This window comes from Cloeon dipterum, chromosome 2 (assembly GCF_949628265.1).
Source record: "Cloeon dipterum chromosome 2, ieCloDipt1.1, whole genome shotgun sequence".
Classification (NCBI taxonomy): domain Eukaryota; kingdom Metazoa; phylum Arthropoda; class Insecta; order Ephemeroptera; family Baetidae; genus Cloeon; species Cloeon dipterum.
Window position 1 is genome coordinate 19,511,457 of NC_088787.1, and position 12,766 is coordinate 19,524,222.

Below are 12,766 nucleotides of genomic sequence, written 5' to 3' on the forward strand. Positions count from 1 at the left end.
CAACTGGTGCGATTAAATGCGATTTCGCGGAGCAAAGCTTCTCTAGTGGTGTTGCTCGCATGCATTTGATGAATCGGAGGAGGAAAGCAAGTGCATGGCAGCGAGCAGCTGGGCAGGCAGGGCGTCGTTTGCACGTGCAAACACACTGACACACCGCACGGGGTGCGGGGGGCTGGGGGACGGAGGCGAGAAAGTAAAAGTGTAATTGTCGCTCGAGACGCCCCTCGCAACAAGCTGCTGGGTTGGGTGGTGCGCCGCACGCGAGGGGGCCCTGCTTTGTCCGGAGCGGACGGGCGGGCGGGGGCCTTGCGAAGGGCAGGGTGCTGCCTTGCCTGTGGCCGCAGGGTGGAACAGAATGGAGGGCAGCGGCGGCGCATGCGTGCGCGCCACATTATTGATCTGCAACAATCAAGGGACAAAGACAGTCGCACAAGGAGCGGTGTGTGTGTATGTGTGTGTATGTATGTGAGCGGGCGGGCGGGCGAGCGCGAGAGTGTGTGTGACTTTGCAGCGGCGGCGGCAGCGGCAGCGGCAGCAGCAGCACCACTCGAGGGCCGAGCAGTTGTCAAAGGCTTGCCCCCATGCAACACGGCCTGCTGCGGCGTTGGTGATGACGGACAACTCAGGGGGTTGATGTCGCTTTTTTACTTTTTATTTCCGCACACGCTCGCGTCGCCCAAGAGCAATGGCTCCTGCGGCCGCGCTCCTCCTCGCCACCTTGCTCTTCATGGCCCTGCCCAAAGGTAAAAATCTGTCTGTCTGTCTGTCTCTGTTTGCGTGTATGCCAACCTGTTACGTACTGTTCGTGCCCCCCGTCCGTCCCCCGGCCCCCTCCCGGGTCGCAGCCACCGTCGCCGCCCCCGCTCGATCTTCGAACGGCCCCCCGCAATCAAAAAGCCATCACGCGGTGGCGGCAACAAGCCCAGGTGCGCTCAACAGCCGTGCAAAAAGAGTTTAATGAGGTCATCGGCTGCCGCTGCCGCCGCCGCCGCCAGGGCTGAGCGAGCGAGCGAACGAGCGCGGCAGGAAACGCGCGCGATAAGCGGCCCAGCAGATTAGTCGGCCGATTTTCGGGGCGAAACGTGCGCTTTTCGCGAGGCCATTACGGCGCTGAGGGGGCTCTGGCGGCAGATGGGCAATAAAAACGCCGTCAAAACGAACCGAGACCGTCGCCCGCCGGCACAGATAAATCCGCCCCCGCCCGCGCGCCCGCCCGCCCGCCCAATTCGCAAAAGTGCACGGGCACGGCCGGGATAAATTTTCAATCTCGCAGGGTGCTTCTGCCGCCGAATCGAGCGCGTGTGCTGCGTGATGGATGCATATCGCGAATTTATTGATCCTCGCAGCCGTGTTCCCGCTCGGGAATAATCGCTTTTGGGCAACGTGTTGCGCTCGATACTTGCAAACACTGCGAGCGCTGTGATTTACAAGTGTCACGCCAGCAAATCCAACAAGAGCCTCAAATAAACAAAACGAAAATAATTATTTCCCTCGCTTTATTAAAATGTATTTTTTTGATTTGTTGAGCTATTTAGATTTCAACAGAAGCCAAAAAATGTGGTTAGAAATAAACAAAAAATCAAAATCGCATTGAAATAGCTTTTTTCACTTCGCGCACGTGATTTGATAATAGGTGGATGGGTGGCAGTACTGCACCGTGCATAATACAATCAACCTCATCGTCCGTTGAAAACGATTGACTCCACTCAGGATGCAGAGTGCAATCATATCGGGAACAAGTGGCGATTTCAATTAATGACACCTCACTCACTTTCCATGCAAAAATCCATGCATTGTGAGAGACAGACAAAGTTCCTTTTTTCTCGCACGAAATTCATTTCGGAAAAATTTAAAAAAATGCAAATCTTCCAAAAACCGCAGCAGAAAATTAGTCGTCTTCGAAGAAGGCCGAGTGAGGTGTTTATTTGTGTAGGTGTCGCGGAGTGTCTCTCGTATCTCAGTACACGCAAAGCGTTCAATTGCGATCAATAAGCGTTTCTATCTGGAGCCAAATCAGCGGAGACTGGAGCAGGGAAAGGCGCGCATACCTCGCTCAGCGCCATGTGTGCGATATTATTTCCCATTAGGAGGGAGGCCGGGGGGCGGCTGGCGGCCCATTCTTCGCATTTCGAATCAATTCTGCAAACAGTACGAAATGGTATCGATTCGTGCCCTCTCTCGCACTCCTTATCAGGGCGCAAACATGGCGTTCAAACTCGCGGAACGACAGCCACGCAGGGGCGAGCGTCGTTGCTCTTGAAATGATTGTAACTGACAATTTTATTCAGGTCTGTGAACTGCAAAAACAGGACAGCACGTGCACTCTCCGAGAATAAATGAGGGCATTTTTTACCCGGTCTCAAGGAGTGCGCAGTCCTCTTGTTTATTTGGTTTAGCTCTCGTTCTACCTTTTCATATAGCGTATGTTGTGCAGTTGCTCGTATTTGAAGATGCTTTTTGCTCCGCTTTTCGCTCAAAGAAATGCATTTGCAGAAAACAGCAGAATAGTTTCGCCCCTTTGAACTCGAGCCCGCGAGCGCAGTGAACCACGCTTTTGCATGCAAAAAAGAGCATTTAATGTGCGCTGTCAGAGAAAGAGAGCTGCATGTGTAATTAAGTGTGCACTTTTTTCTCTTTCTCTCTCTCTCTCTCTCTCTCTCTCTCTCACTGCTACCGCCCAACAAACATTCGTTAGTATCAAACGACTCTTCGCCAGACAGCATCTCCGCTCTTGCTGGCGTCATGTCAAAACTAAACCAATTAGATTTTATGCCCAATTACGTCCGGCCTCTCGACACTCGTAAAGGCCGGCTGTGCGCGTTTATTTTAACAGGGCATTAAAAAGTTATGGAATTCTTCACGCACACCGGTTGCATAATACACGATCTCCAAAATTACTCACTCCACCATGCCATGACTGATGATTGCGTGTGTCTTGAGTGGCCGACAGCGAAACACATAAAAACCCACGTCGGCCAGGAGATTTTCCGAATGCTCACCGCGAGGGAGCTGGATTAAAGGACGGGGGCCGCCTTATTGCCACCATCGGTGCGGGATAATTTTGCACAGCTGTTGAGCACCTACCTGCCGTGCACCTCCGCATTATTTCGTTCCTGAAAAGGGAAAAGAGCCCCTCTAACCGGGTCTAGCAAAGTTTTCCTCGCAAAGATGAGAACATTCGTGTTTCCAGCTTTTTAGAAGACTATAATCATCGCATTTGTTTGTTACAGAATCTCTGCAAGGACCCCATGAACGAAGATTGCTCAACGATCTCTTGGCCGCCTACAATACCCTGGAGCGGCCGGTGGCCAATGAGTCGGAGCCACTCGAGGTCAAGTTCGGACTCACTTTGCAACAGATAATTGACGTGGTGAGTCGCCGCGGCCGGCTTTCTTTCTTCACGTTGAAGTCGATGTTTTCCTAAACTGAGATTCTCTTGCAGCGACTAATAAAAAAACTCTGACCTAACTAAAAGCAATGCAGCCGTTGTTCTCCACAGGAATAAAATCATTCAGCCTAAAAACTCGAAATGCCGCTGGGCTCGATTTGTATATTAATCACTCGATTTCTCTGTATCCCTTGTAGGACGAGAAAAATCAAATATTGACAACAAATGCGTGGCTGAACTTGGTAAGTTGATTGCTCATTCAGGTGGCTGCTGAGTGCTGGTGCTGATGCCTTGTTTTCCGTTTGACGCATGCTGTGTTGACAATATTAATAATGATCCGAGTGGCAAATCTTTTTCAAAAATCCCCTGTGTACAAAATGTAAACGAGAGCTGCCCTGTAAAGTGTGTGATCGATAAAGAGCACCGCACCCATAGTTCCCCGCTAAACACTGCTGATTCTTGGAAAAGGTCTGCCTTGTCCTCCTCTCTGCTGAAAAGTGGTGGTCGAGTGTGGGCTGCAGTGTAGCAGATACTCAGAAACGAACAACACAAATACACCAGTATTACGAGATTCCAACCTGCTGGCCGCGTGGTTTCTCTCTGTCCATCGTCTCACTTTCACTTTTTGACTTTTTTAAAATGTAATGCATGCCTCTGATGACGGAAACTAACCACCCTAAAATTCTCCCTGTGTGTTCGGTCGGTTTTGAACGATAGGACGAGAAGAATCAGCTTCTTATCACAAATATTTGGCTTTCCTTGGTAAGTGAACAACCCTTCTGCGTCAGACACTCGAATACTCTTTCTCTAGTAGTTGAATCGATTCATGCAAAACGCACACGCAGTAAGATAAAAAGCCATAGCCATGCTCTTGTCTTATTCTTTTCCTTAATTAAAATACATTTTCCGCGCATTCGCGTGTGTAACCGCGTGTCTAACCGACGACCAGCAGCCAGTCGGGCGCGTCACCCAGAAATTATCGGTCTTTGCTTGCTGCCATCTGCGCACTGGCGCGGATCGGCGTGTCGGTCTAGCTCTCGCGCCGACAGAGATGAGATGTTTTCCTGTTTGTGAGAATTCAATCAAAAAGACATACATACACACCTATGTACGCGCCCCAGCTTGATTTGTCGCTCTTCTCTAAATCGATAATTAATAATTCCGCTCTCGGCGCGTGGAGCGACGGGCAAAAATGCCGCTGCTGCTCACACAATTATAAATAATACGCCCTCGAAACACACACACATATAAATATAAACGTAGAGATACACATTGGTGTTGGATGTAGCTGTGCATTCGCTAAAAGTCAACATTAATATTGATTCGCCTCTAAATGCGTCATTGCACGAGAATTCCACCTCGCGCGGCGTTCATCTGCGTACTTTAAATCGTGGGAGGATTAAATCTTCCGGAGAGATGCTTGTCAAACGGACGGACGGGGAGTTTGATTTATCGCGGCGGGCAACCAATTAGGCCAGATTGAATCACCCTCTCTTTCTTCGAAATTAAATTTCGTTTAGTTTCGTCAATCAGCCTGATTGTTTTCACAAGCTAGGATATTATGGCTGCTATATAAATTAGTCATCTGTATTTGACATGACAAATCTAAAACGATCTGGTTGCGAGCATCTCCCTCTCTCATAAAAAGGGCTGTGAAATTGACGATCGACCATTTTTCTCAGCTTCCAACCTTTCCGGGACCATCAAATGAGCACAAATAATGATTATTAAGCTTAAACAGCGAAAAAAGTCAGTTGAGTTTTTGAAATCCAAAAAATAGTCTGTTATAAATTATATTTAAGGCAAAAAAGGTTTTTATTGCTTTATATTTATATTTGCAATTCCTTGATACAAGAAATGTAGCAATGAAAGTACTACAAAATCCTGGCTTTGATCTGAATTAGTGTAATTTTATGCAGATTTAAAAAATCTAGACATTTAAAAATTCTTAGAAGATGTTGAAATTCACTTGACTTTCAAATGACTTTCAACATTTCTTGTATGAGGCATAATAATCGTTTTCAGATGGCTTAATTTATAATAACTATAGAAGCCACAGGAGTTCCAAAAATTCCTAATTTAACCAAAGTACTACTAGGGAAAAATTAAACCCTACATAAAAGCGACGAGGAAAGCCATGACGATAAGGTCGAACACTTAATGCGGATTTTTTTTGCCGAAATCCTGTCTTAATCGGCTTTGAAATCGTCTAAAACCGACTATTGTACTCTAAAAATAGTCGATCATTAAACAATCAATTCACAGCCCTTTTCATAAACCTTCTGCCTCTTTCAACGTGTTTTTTTTTAAATAAAATATTGCTTTTGATAAATCACGAATTCATCTCTCACGTGAATAATCGCTTTGCAGAGTTAAAAATAAAACGCGTTTTCTCATTTCTTTCACCATGGCTGGCTAGAGCGAACTCTTTCCAAATCATAAGGAAAAATTAATTTCTTTCTCTCTCTCGCTTCCTCCTCTCTTTTCGTTGGCCTTCTTTCTTTTTCCAAGCCGTATTTTCATCTCTATCCAGCCCCTGCTCTGTCGAACTGGACGTGCATATTAGTTGCATCCCGAAATCGTTTTAGACGTTTGACTAAATCCACCCGCATGCCCCCACTTTCCCTCGTTCCGCGGGGGCCCCGTGCGTGCCGTGCCGCCTGCGGGGTCAGGTGGCGGTCGGTTGCGGGCCATTCATCCCTTTCAAAGTGCCCGCCGCGCTCGCAAGATGGATTATTCGCCCTTGACGGGCAGCCTCCAACACGAACGGACGGACGGACGGTAATCCACTTTCGCTGAAAGGCTGCCAGCTGATTACATGTATCCCATCGGCTGCCATAAATATTTCACCGGAAAAATGCAAAACTCGGCGCATTTCTATTTGATGTTGCCAGGCGCTGATCTCATTAACAGAGTCTAATTTCGGCACTCTCCGAATTAATTAAATCGCGCGGCGTCGTTTCATCTTGCTGCACTCTGTTTTTCCTTTCCTTCGCCAGCCGAGCGAGTTTTAAGTGCAATCGCCTTGATTGGAGAACACGTGATAAAGTCTAAACCGACTACTTTGCTGTTCTTTTTTGTTTCCCTGACAAGTCATGAGCGAGTGTTTGCTGTCGGCCTGCTGACCTTTTTTTTATTTAAATCAAGCCTGACGGAAACGAGCTCGTTGCAATGATGAAATAAATAATAAAATAGAGAACAGAGTAAAAGTAAAATTCCGGGTCTAAACTCATCACGGATCAGGTGAGCTTTATGAGGCGAGACTTTTAGAAATAGACTGCTTCGCTAGTCAATATTGATGTTGTCTTTTGCAAATACTAAATAATATGGAAAAGATAATTAACCCCCTCGTTTCGGAACCTAAATAAATCTGCTAAACGAAACCACAGACGGCTAAATGGCACATTTTTTCAACTAAAAAGGCCTTCTCTTCTGCTGTGGACAAAAACGTGGGTCCGCTCACTCTCTCTGTCTTTCTGTCCGTGTGTGTGTCTTAGATTTCTCTCACTACTTTCCCGTCCTCAACCTTTCGCTCTCTACCTTTTTCTCTCTGTGCATGCCACGAAACACTTGTTAGCTTTCATTGTTGAGTGTCCTGTTGCACTGTTCTGCTCTGCTCTTTTACAATCCAAGCGAGGAGAGAAGTGTGTACCGCAATTCACGAATCCTCCCGGGCTTTAAATAATGCGACAATCTCTTGCGTGTCAGAGCAAAGAATCTAAATAATAAATATAGAGACACACAGTAGAGCTGAAACACTCTCCCGCTGTGGGCAACGTCCGCACGCATGGTGATAAAAAGGGCGCTAACTTTCAGGAGTGGAACGACTACAACCTGCGCTGGAACGAGAGCGAGTACGGCGGGGTGAAGGACCTGAGGATTACGCCGACCAAGCTGTGGAAGCCGGACGTGCTCATGTACAACAGGTAACGGCCGCCTGCGTTTTCCTGTTCTCTTCGTGCGTGCAGGTCCCGCTTCAATTTCATTCGCAGCCGGTTTTGCAAAATCTGGGCGTCGGCCGCCATTCCGGCATTCCTCCTCCTCCTCCTCCGCTGCCGCTGCTGCTGGTTAATTTACATCTTCACGAGCTGTTTAACTCGGGATTTAATTTATGTTTGGGTCGGGTTACACAGAGCTCGTGGGACACGTATTGCTTTAGTGATGACCACTTAGACGCAACTTTGGCCGCCCCTGTGCTGCTCCCGAGAAGGATTAATCCTGGAATGCCGAGCCGTCGCCCAATGCTCTGCTATCTCTCTCTTCTATCTATTATATTTATTATCTCACCCAGAGTTTAAATATTCAAACACCTTTTTCAATAAGTAGAAAAGTCGAAACTACATATTATATATTTTAATCAAATGTTGCGCTTGGTTTTATCAATCTCAGAAATTGCATTTTATTATGATTTTCATTTTGTCATACTCAAGTTGTGACCATTCGTATTTCTCACGTCTGTAAAGAGTTAGTCCACTTTTTCGATTGGTGCATTATATTTTTGATTCTCACTCTCATATAAAGCGCTTTTAAGTCTGGAGTGCATACCAAGTGAAGATTGAGCAAGTACCAAACCGTTCTCATTATTGAGTAACTTTAGTGCTTTCCGTTCTCATGCCTCTGACCATTGCAGCCTTTTCTTTTATTTGAAGAGAATTTTCCCGCACACCCAGAGCAACCGCAACCCAGTCATAAAATTCGTTGGTAAAATTTATTTTCCACCCCTTGTACATAAATCAGCCTGCGCGCGTCTGATGAATATTTCAATGCCAACCGACGACCCCGCAAACCCGGAGCGTATAGCACAGGGATCAACTGTTAAATGACCACTTCAATAAAATACACTTTGACGCATCGTCCGCGTGCAGGCAGAGCAGCGAGCGTCCGCGCCTCGCGCCGGGCGTCATCGCGCTTTGCCCGTACCCAGACGGTGTTTAACTTGAAACTAACCTGCCGTCCCACACAGACTTTATGTGTTTTAATCAAACCTTGATGTTCATAAACTCCAGCAGCAAACTGCCAGAAACTTCTTAAATAAACTTGCAACACCGATCTAATTAACCGAATTTCGTCCCGGAAGGAGTTGTTTCAGCCGAGCTGCGTGAATTTCGAGCAGACCACTCTCTCGAGATTGGATTCTGCTAATTCACGCTGCTTTTCTGGACGGGGAAATTTTTAAACCTTCCGGCTTAAACCAGAAACTTCTAAAATCCATCTGGCTTTTGTAAATAAAAAAATGAGCTGTCTAAACTAATTTTTTTTTTAATTTTCGTGTGTTTTTTTGCTGTTTCAAATCTCTTGAATGTTTTGATGAGTCTGACATTCTGAATATTGCCTATCAAGTGCGGATGAGGGTTTCGACGGGACATACCACACTAATGTGGTGGTCAGGAATAACGGTAGCTGCTTGTACGTACCTCCGGGCATCTTCAAGAGCACATGCAAGATAGACATTACTTGGTTCCCCTTTGATGACCAACATTGTGATATGAAGTTTGGTAGCTGGACCTATGATGGAAATCAGGTACTTGAACTCTCAGTCAATGGGTCCCGTTGAGTCTCAAACTATAAGTCAAATGGACACTCCTCTTGCATATCATTTTGCTGATATTATATATATACCTCCCCTCCGCGCGCAATTAAAAATACGCAACTAAAATTCGTGTGTTTTGCCTTGGATGTTAAACGTGGTCGTTGACTGTCACCGCATACACTAGTCCTAAAAGCGGGCAACGCAGTCTAAATAAATCTAAACAAAAAAGTAGCGAAACACTAGACATTAAACAGAGCAGAGGATTCGCTCCTCCACTCGATCTAATTAATTAATGCAGCGACGTGAAATAAAAAGTGACACACACTCTCGTGTAATAGCTGCATGCTCGTTAATGCATTTAACTGTATCCGCACACTCGACATCTAGTGTTCGTCTCTGGCTAATTAAAAGTGCTTGCCGAAACCTAAATCATCGCATTTAAACGAAACTGCCGAGGCTTTTGCGGCTATGGCGGCCGGAGATGTGCTGCATTCATTAACTCTCTCTCTGTCTCTCTCGCGTGCGCGCGCGCGCCGGAAAAGGTCGTTTCCATGAATATAAATGCGAATGCCTAATCGAGTCGGCTCTAACTTCATTTCAGATAAATTAATTGTATATTTAACTCGCGCGCGCAAGGAACTGCCCTTTTCCAGTCCGATTTTAATCGCTCAATTCGTAAGGCCGCCCCAGCTCCGGTAAATAAACCGCAGACCGAGACGCGGCGACTGCAAAGTTGCTGTTGTTGTTAAAAGCCTAAATAACGAGCCTGCTAATCTAACCACAAGTGCATTTGCCCTTAGCTTAGCTAGCCTGCCCGCGCGGATCTCTGGACAAAGAGCGACACTCACACACAGAGAGAAGAGGCACTTGCACTCTGATAAACTCACGTAAAGCCGCGCTAAACTATAAAACTCCTTTCATAAATTATGAACGCACTAACCTAACTGCATGCTGCCAACCGTTAGTAGCAAAACTTGTACTTCATAAACATAAAACATACACACCGTCGCTTCACTTTTATTCTTTAATAAAAAAAGAACTAGAAGAGAACTCCACCTAAATAATTTCGTGCTGCTGCGTAAAATTGATAAAAAAAACCAAACACACTTCTATTCCATACAACAAATGGTACAAAAGAGAGTCCCTCCATTTTCAATCACTGACAAGTGAGAGCGCGTGCAAATTGCACGCGAAACTCATCACTGGGAAACCAATTTCGAGATAACGTCAATCGACGTCAACGAAAACAGGAAGCGCACAGCCCATTTTGCATGATGCCAAATTCATTTGGAAGCTGCTCTTCACCTGACTCCATCAGTTGTTGCCATCTGACCCGACCCGACCCTTTTCTCCCTCCCTCCGCCACGGCTGTCGACCGGACCGATCCGATCCGAAAAGCCCTGCGTGTCTGCGCGTCCAAAGCACTTTTGGCTGCGGCTCACCGATTTCATCGGCAGCAAAGTGAAAACTGATAGAAGGATAGTTTGAATCGGAAAACGAACGTACGCTCTTTTCGGCTTAAAAACTTGCCGCTATTGAATTTACGGCTTTGAAAGCGTCCGCTAATTGAAAGCTGCGGTTTTATTGAATTAGTGGCACTCTTTCGATGGGGGCTCGGCTGATTTTTTTTTCCGCCGGGCCGGATTGAGCGGTCGCTCGTGCGAGCGAGGCGCCAGCTTTGCATGACAACTTTATGAAAAATTGATATCGGCAATGAGCTGAGCACGCCTGTCAAACCGGTTGCATATATACACTGACTGTCTGTCACTTGCGGGATGTGTGTAGGCCTGTTTCCGCCACATTGTCTCGATCAGCGATTTTTCCATTGTGCACGCGCGAGACGATTTTTCACCGTTTTTTGACACTCCCTGAGCTCATATTTTCTGCATAGCGCCCTTGCGGTGTTTTCAAAGCCGTCAAACTTTTTAGGGGAAGACGAGCGTCTGGAGAGGAATTTCACGGAACCAGACCACTAAACTACCTGTCGCATTTTATCAGGGAACTGAAGCACTCTTTTTTTGCGTTTTGAGAAAGTTATCACCAAAGATTTAACTCGGTGTTGAATTTATTTTGAATTCGTGTAGCCTTCCGGGACGGGAAACAAGTGCAGTGGTTGAAAATTTCGATTTAAGCGATCTACGAACAAAAAAGGTGGTTTTTGATCAATTCAAGTGTGTTTCTGAAATATTTATAAACGTGCGAAGGTAAAAGATTCTCACCTAAAATAGTAAGAGTATCTTAAACAGTGTCTTTTGCACAAAACAATATGTTTATTAGTAATGGATTTTGATGAGAATTAACGTTCTTACACGTTTAAACATTATATTTAATATGGCAAGTGCCAGCAGTGAAACAGCCGCGTGTTTCTTCTCCACTTGAAACTAAAAGTATTCGATTTCCAAGAGCCGTTTAGAAATGACCGAATTTTATTAAATTTTTGCAACATTTGATATCGAAAAACACGTCCACCGGATTCTCTGTGAATAGGGGGGAATTTGTAAATAGTGACGTGGTAATTAAAAATTATGGCTTGGAACGTGTCTTAAAACACGGGAAAGTCGTAAAATTTACCAATGATATTTAAGACAAATAGATCATAAATGTCTAATTTGTAAGAAATATTATATTATCTCGATTGTAGGTATAATCCATGAAGGCAGAAGCACTCGAAGCTTTTTATAATTTGAAGTTGAAATTAGAAGCTGCTTAACTTGAAAATTATATGCCTTCATAAAGTGTTCTTGCACGCATAATTACACGTTTAATAAATTATTCATACTTTCATTAAAGTGTTCTTCTACTTTATGAAAATAAATCATACCATAAAGCAAACGCTATACATATAATTATCCTGCCAAAGCGGATAAAAGTCTGTTTATTCTGTTCAAGTTTAGCTTCATTTTCAGCTGAGAAAAAAACTCTTACGCTTTTTACGCAGTGAAAAATTTTCATCTTTTAGAAGTTCCCTCTGCTTTTGAATCATAAACCTTCTACGCGACTTTTTAAATTGCATTTGTACGCAATAAAGAAAAACAAATAAACTCATTTCCGACAAGCAGTAAAAATTAGGGGCATAACCGCACAGCCATTTCTTTTCCGGCCATTGCGGCACTTTTTACGTTCGTTTGTTACTCTCGAGGGAGACAGCCCAGGGTGAAAGATAATTTTTTCACCGCTTTATTATCCCCGAGATGAAAAATGGGCCAATCGAAAGGGACACATCCACCGCTGCCAAGTGGACGTTGCGCACACACAGGGCGAAGGAAGGAAATCGATCGGGGTGCGCGGCGCCGATACCCAAGTCCTCGTCGCCTTTGAGAGCGCTGTCAATTTAACGCCGCTTCTCTCGCTGTGTGACCAACCCTTTGACACCCCAGAGTGATGGAGCACACTGTTGGAGTATTTGTTGAGCGCTCTAATCAGCCACTTTTCCACACTGTCAAGACTTCCTCGAAGAACGATACTCTATATACATTTATCTGATGTCCTCCTATATAAGAAAAACGCCACACGTTTATAGTTTCTATATATATCTAAACTACTTTATGCAAACGCTATTTTATATCGTTGTGCTGTATTTCCATTCCCTCGCGTGCAACATAAGTGTGTTTTTCGTTGTTCCTTTCCTCCTTCTGACATAGATCAAGATATAGAAATTAAGCCATTCGACACGTGCTACTGTGTTCTTTGTACTTTTAACAACACTGTCCATCAGATGAGTGTGAAAAGCACGCCCTGCATGCGTCTGTCGAGCACGCGATTATGATCAAACAGTTTGCTTGCTTGCGTGACTGCCTGCTTTTGTTTACCTGCATCTCGCATATCGAACGGCCGATTCCCCTCTGCTC

The 12,766-nt window shown here is 45.3% G+C and overlaps 1 protein-coding gene across 10 annotated transcripts in view; it reads left to right on the top strand.

Moving 5' to 3' along the window:
- Nucleotides 1-440: 440 nt before the first annotated feature.
- Nucleotides 441-12,766, top strand: part of nAChRalpha6 (nicotinic acetylcholine receptor alpha6) — a 28,414-nt gene continuing 16,088 nt past the window's right edge. The window contains exons 1-6 of one of the 10 annotated variants that reach the window (XM_065481633.1): nt 444-743; nt 3,231-3,370; nt 3,586-3,630; nt 4,106-4,150; nt 7,205-7,314; nt 8,729-8,909. In XM_065481633.1, coding sequence (XP_065337705.1) covers nt 686-743; nt 3,231-3,370; nt 3,586-3,630; nt 4,106-4,150; nt 7,205-7,314; nt 8,729-8,909 — 579 coding nt within the window. In that variant the 5' untranslated portion in view covers nt 444-685. Of the gene's footprint in view, nt 744-3,230; nt 3,371-3,585; nt 3,631-4,105; nt 4,151-7,204; nt 7,315-8,728; nt 8,910-12,766 lie in introns of all 10 variants that reach the window. The other 9 variants (XM_065481632.1, XM_065481629.1, XM_065481628.1 and 6 more) reach the window with 9 other exon arrangements.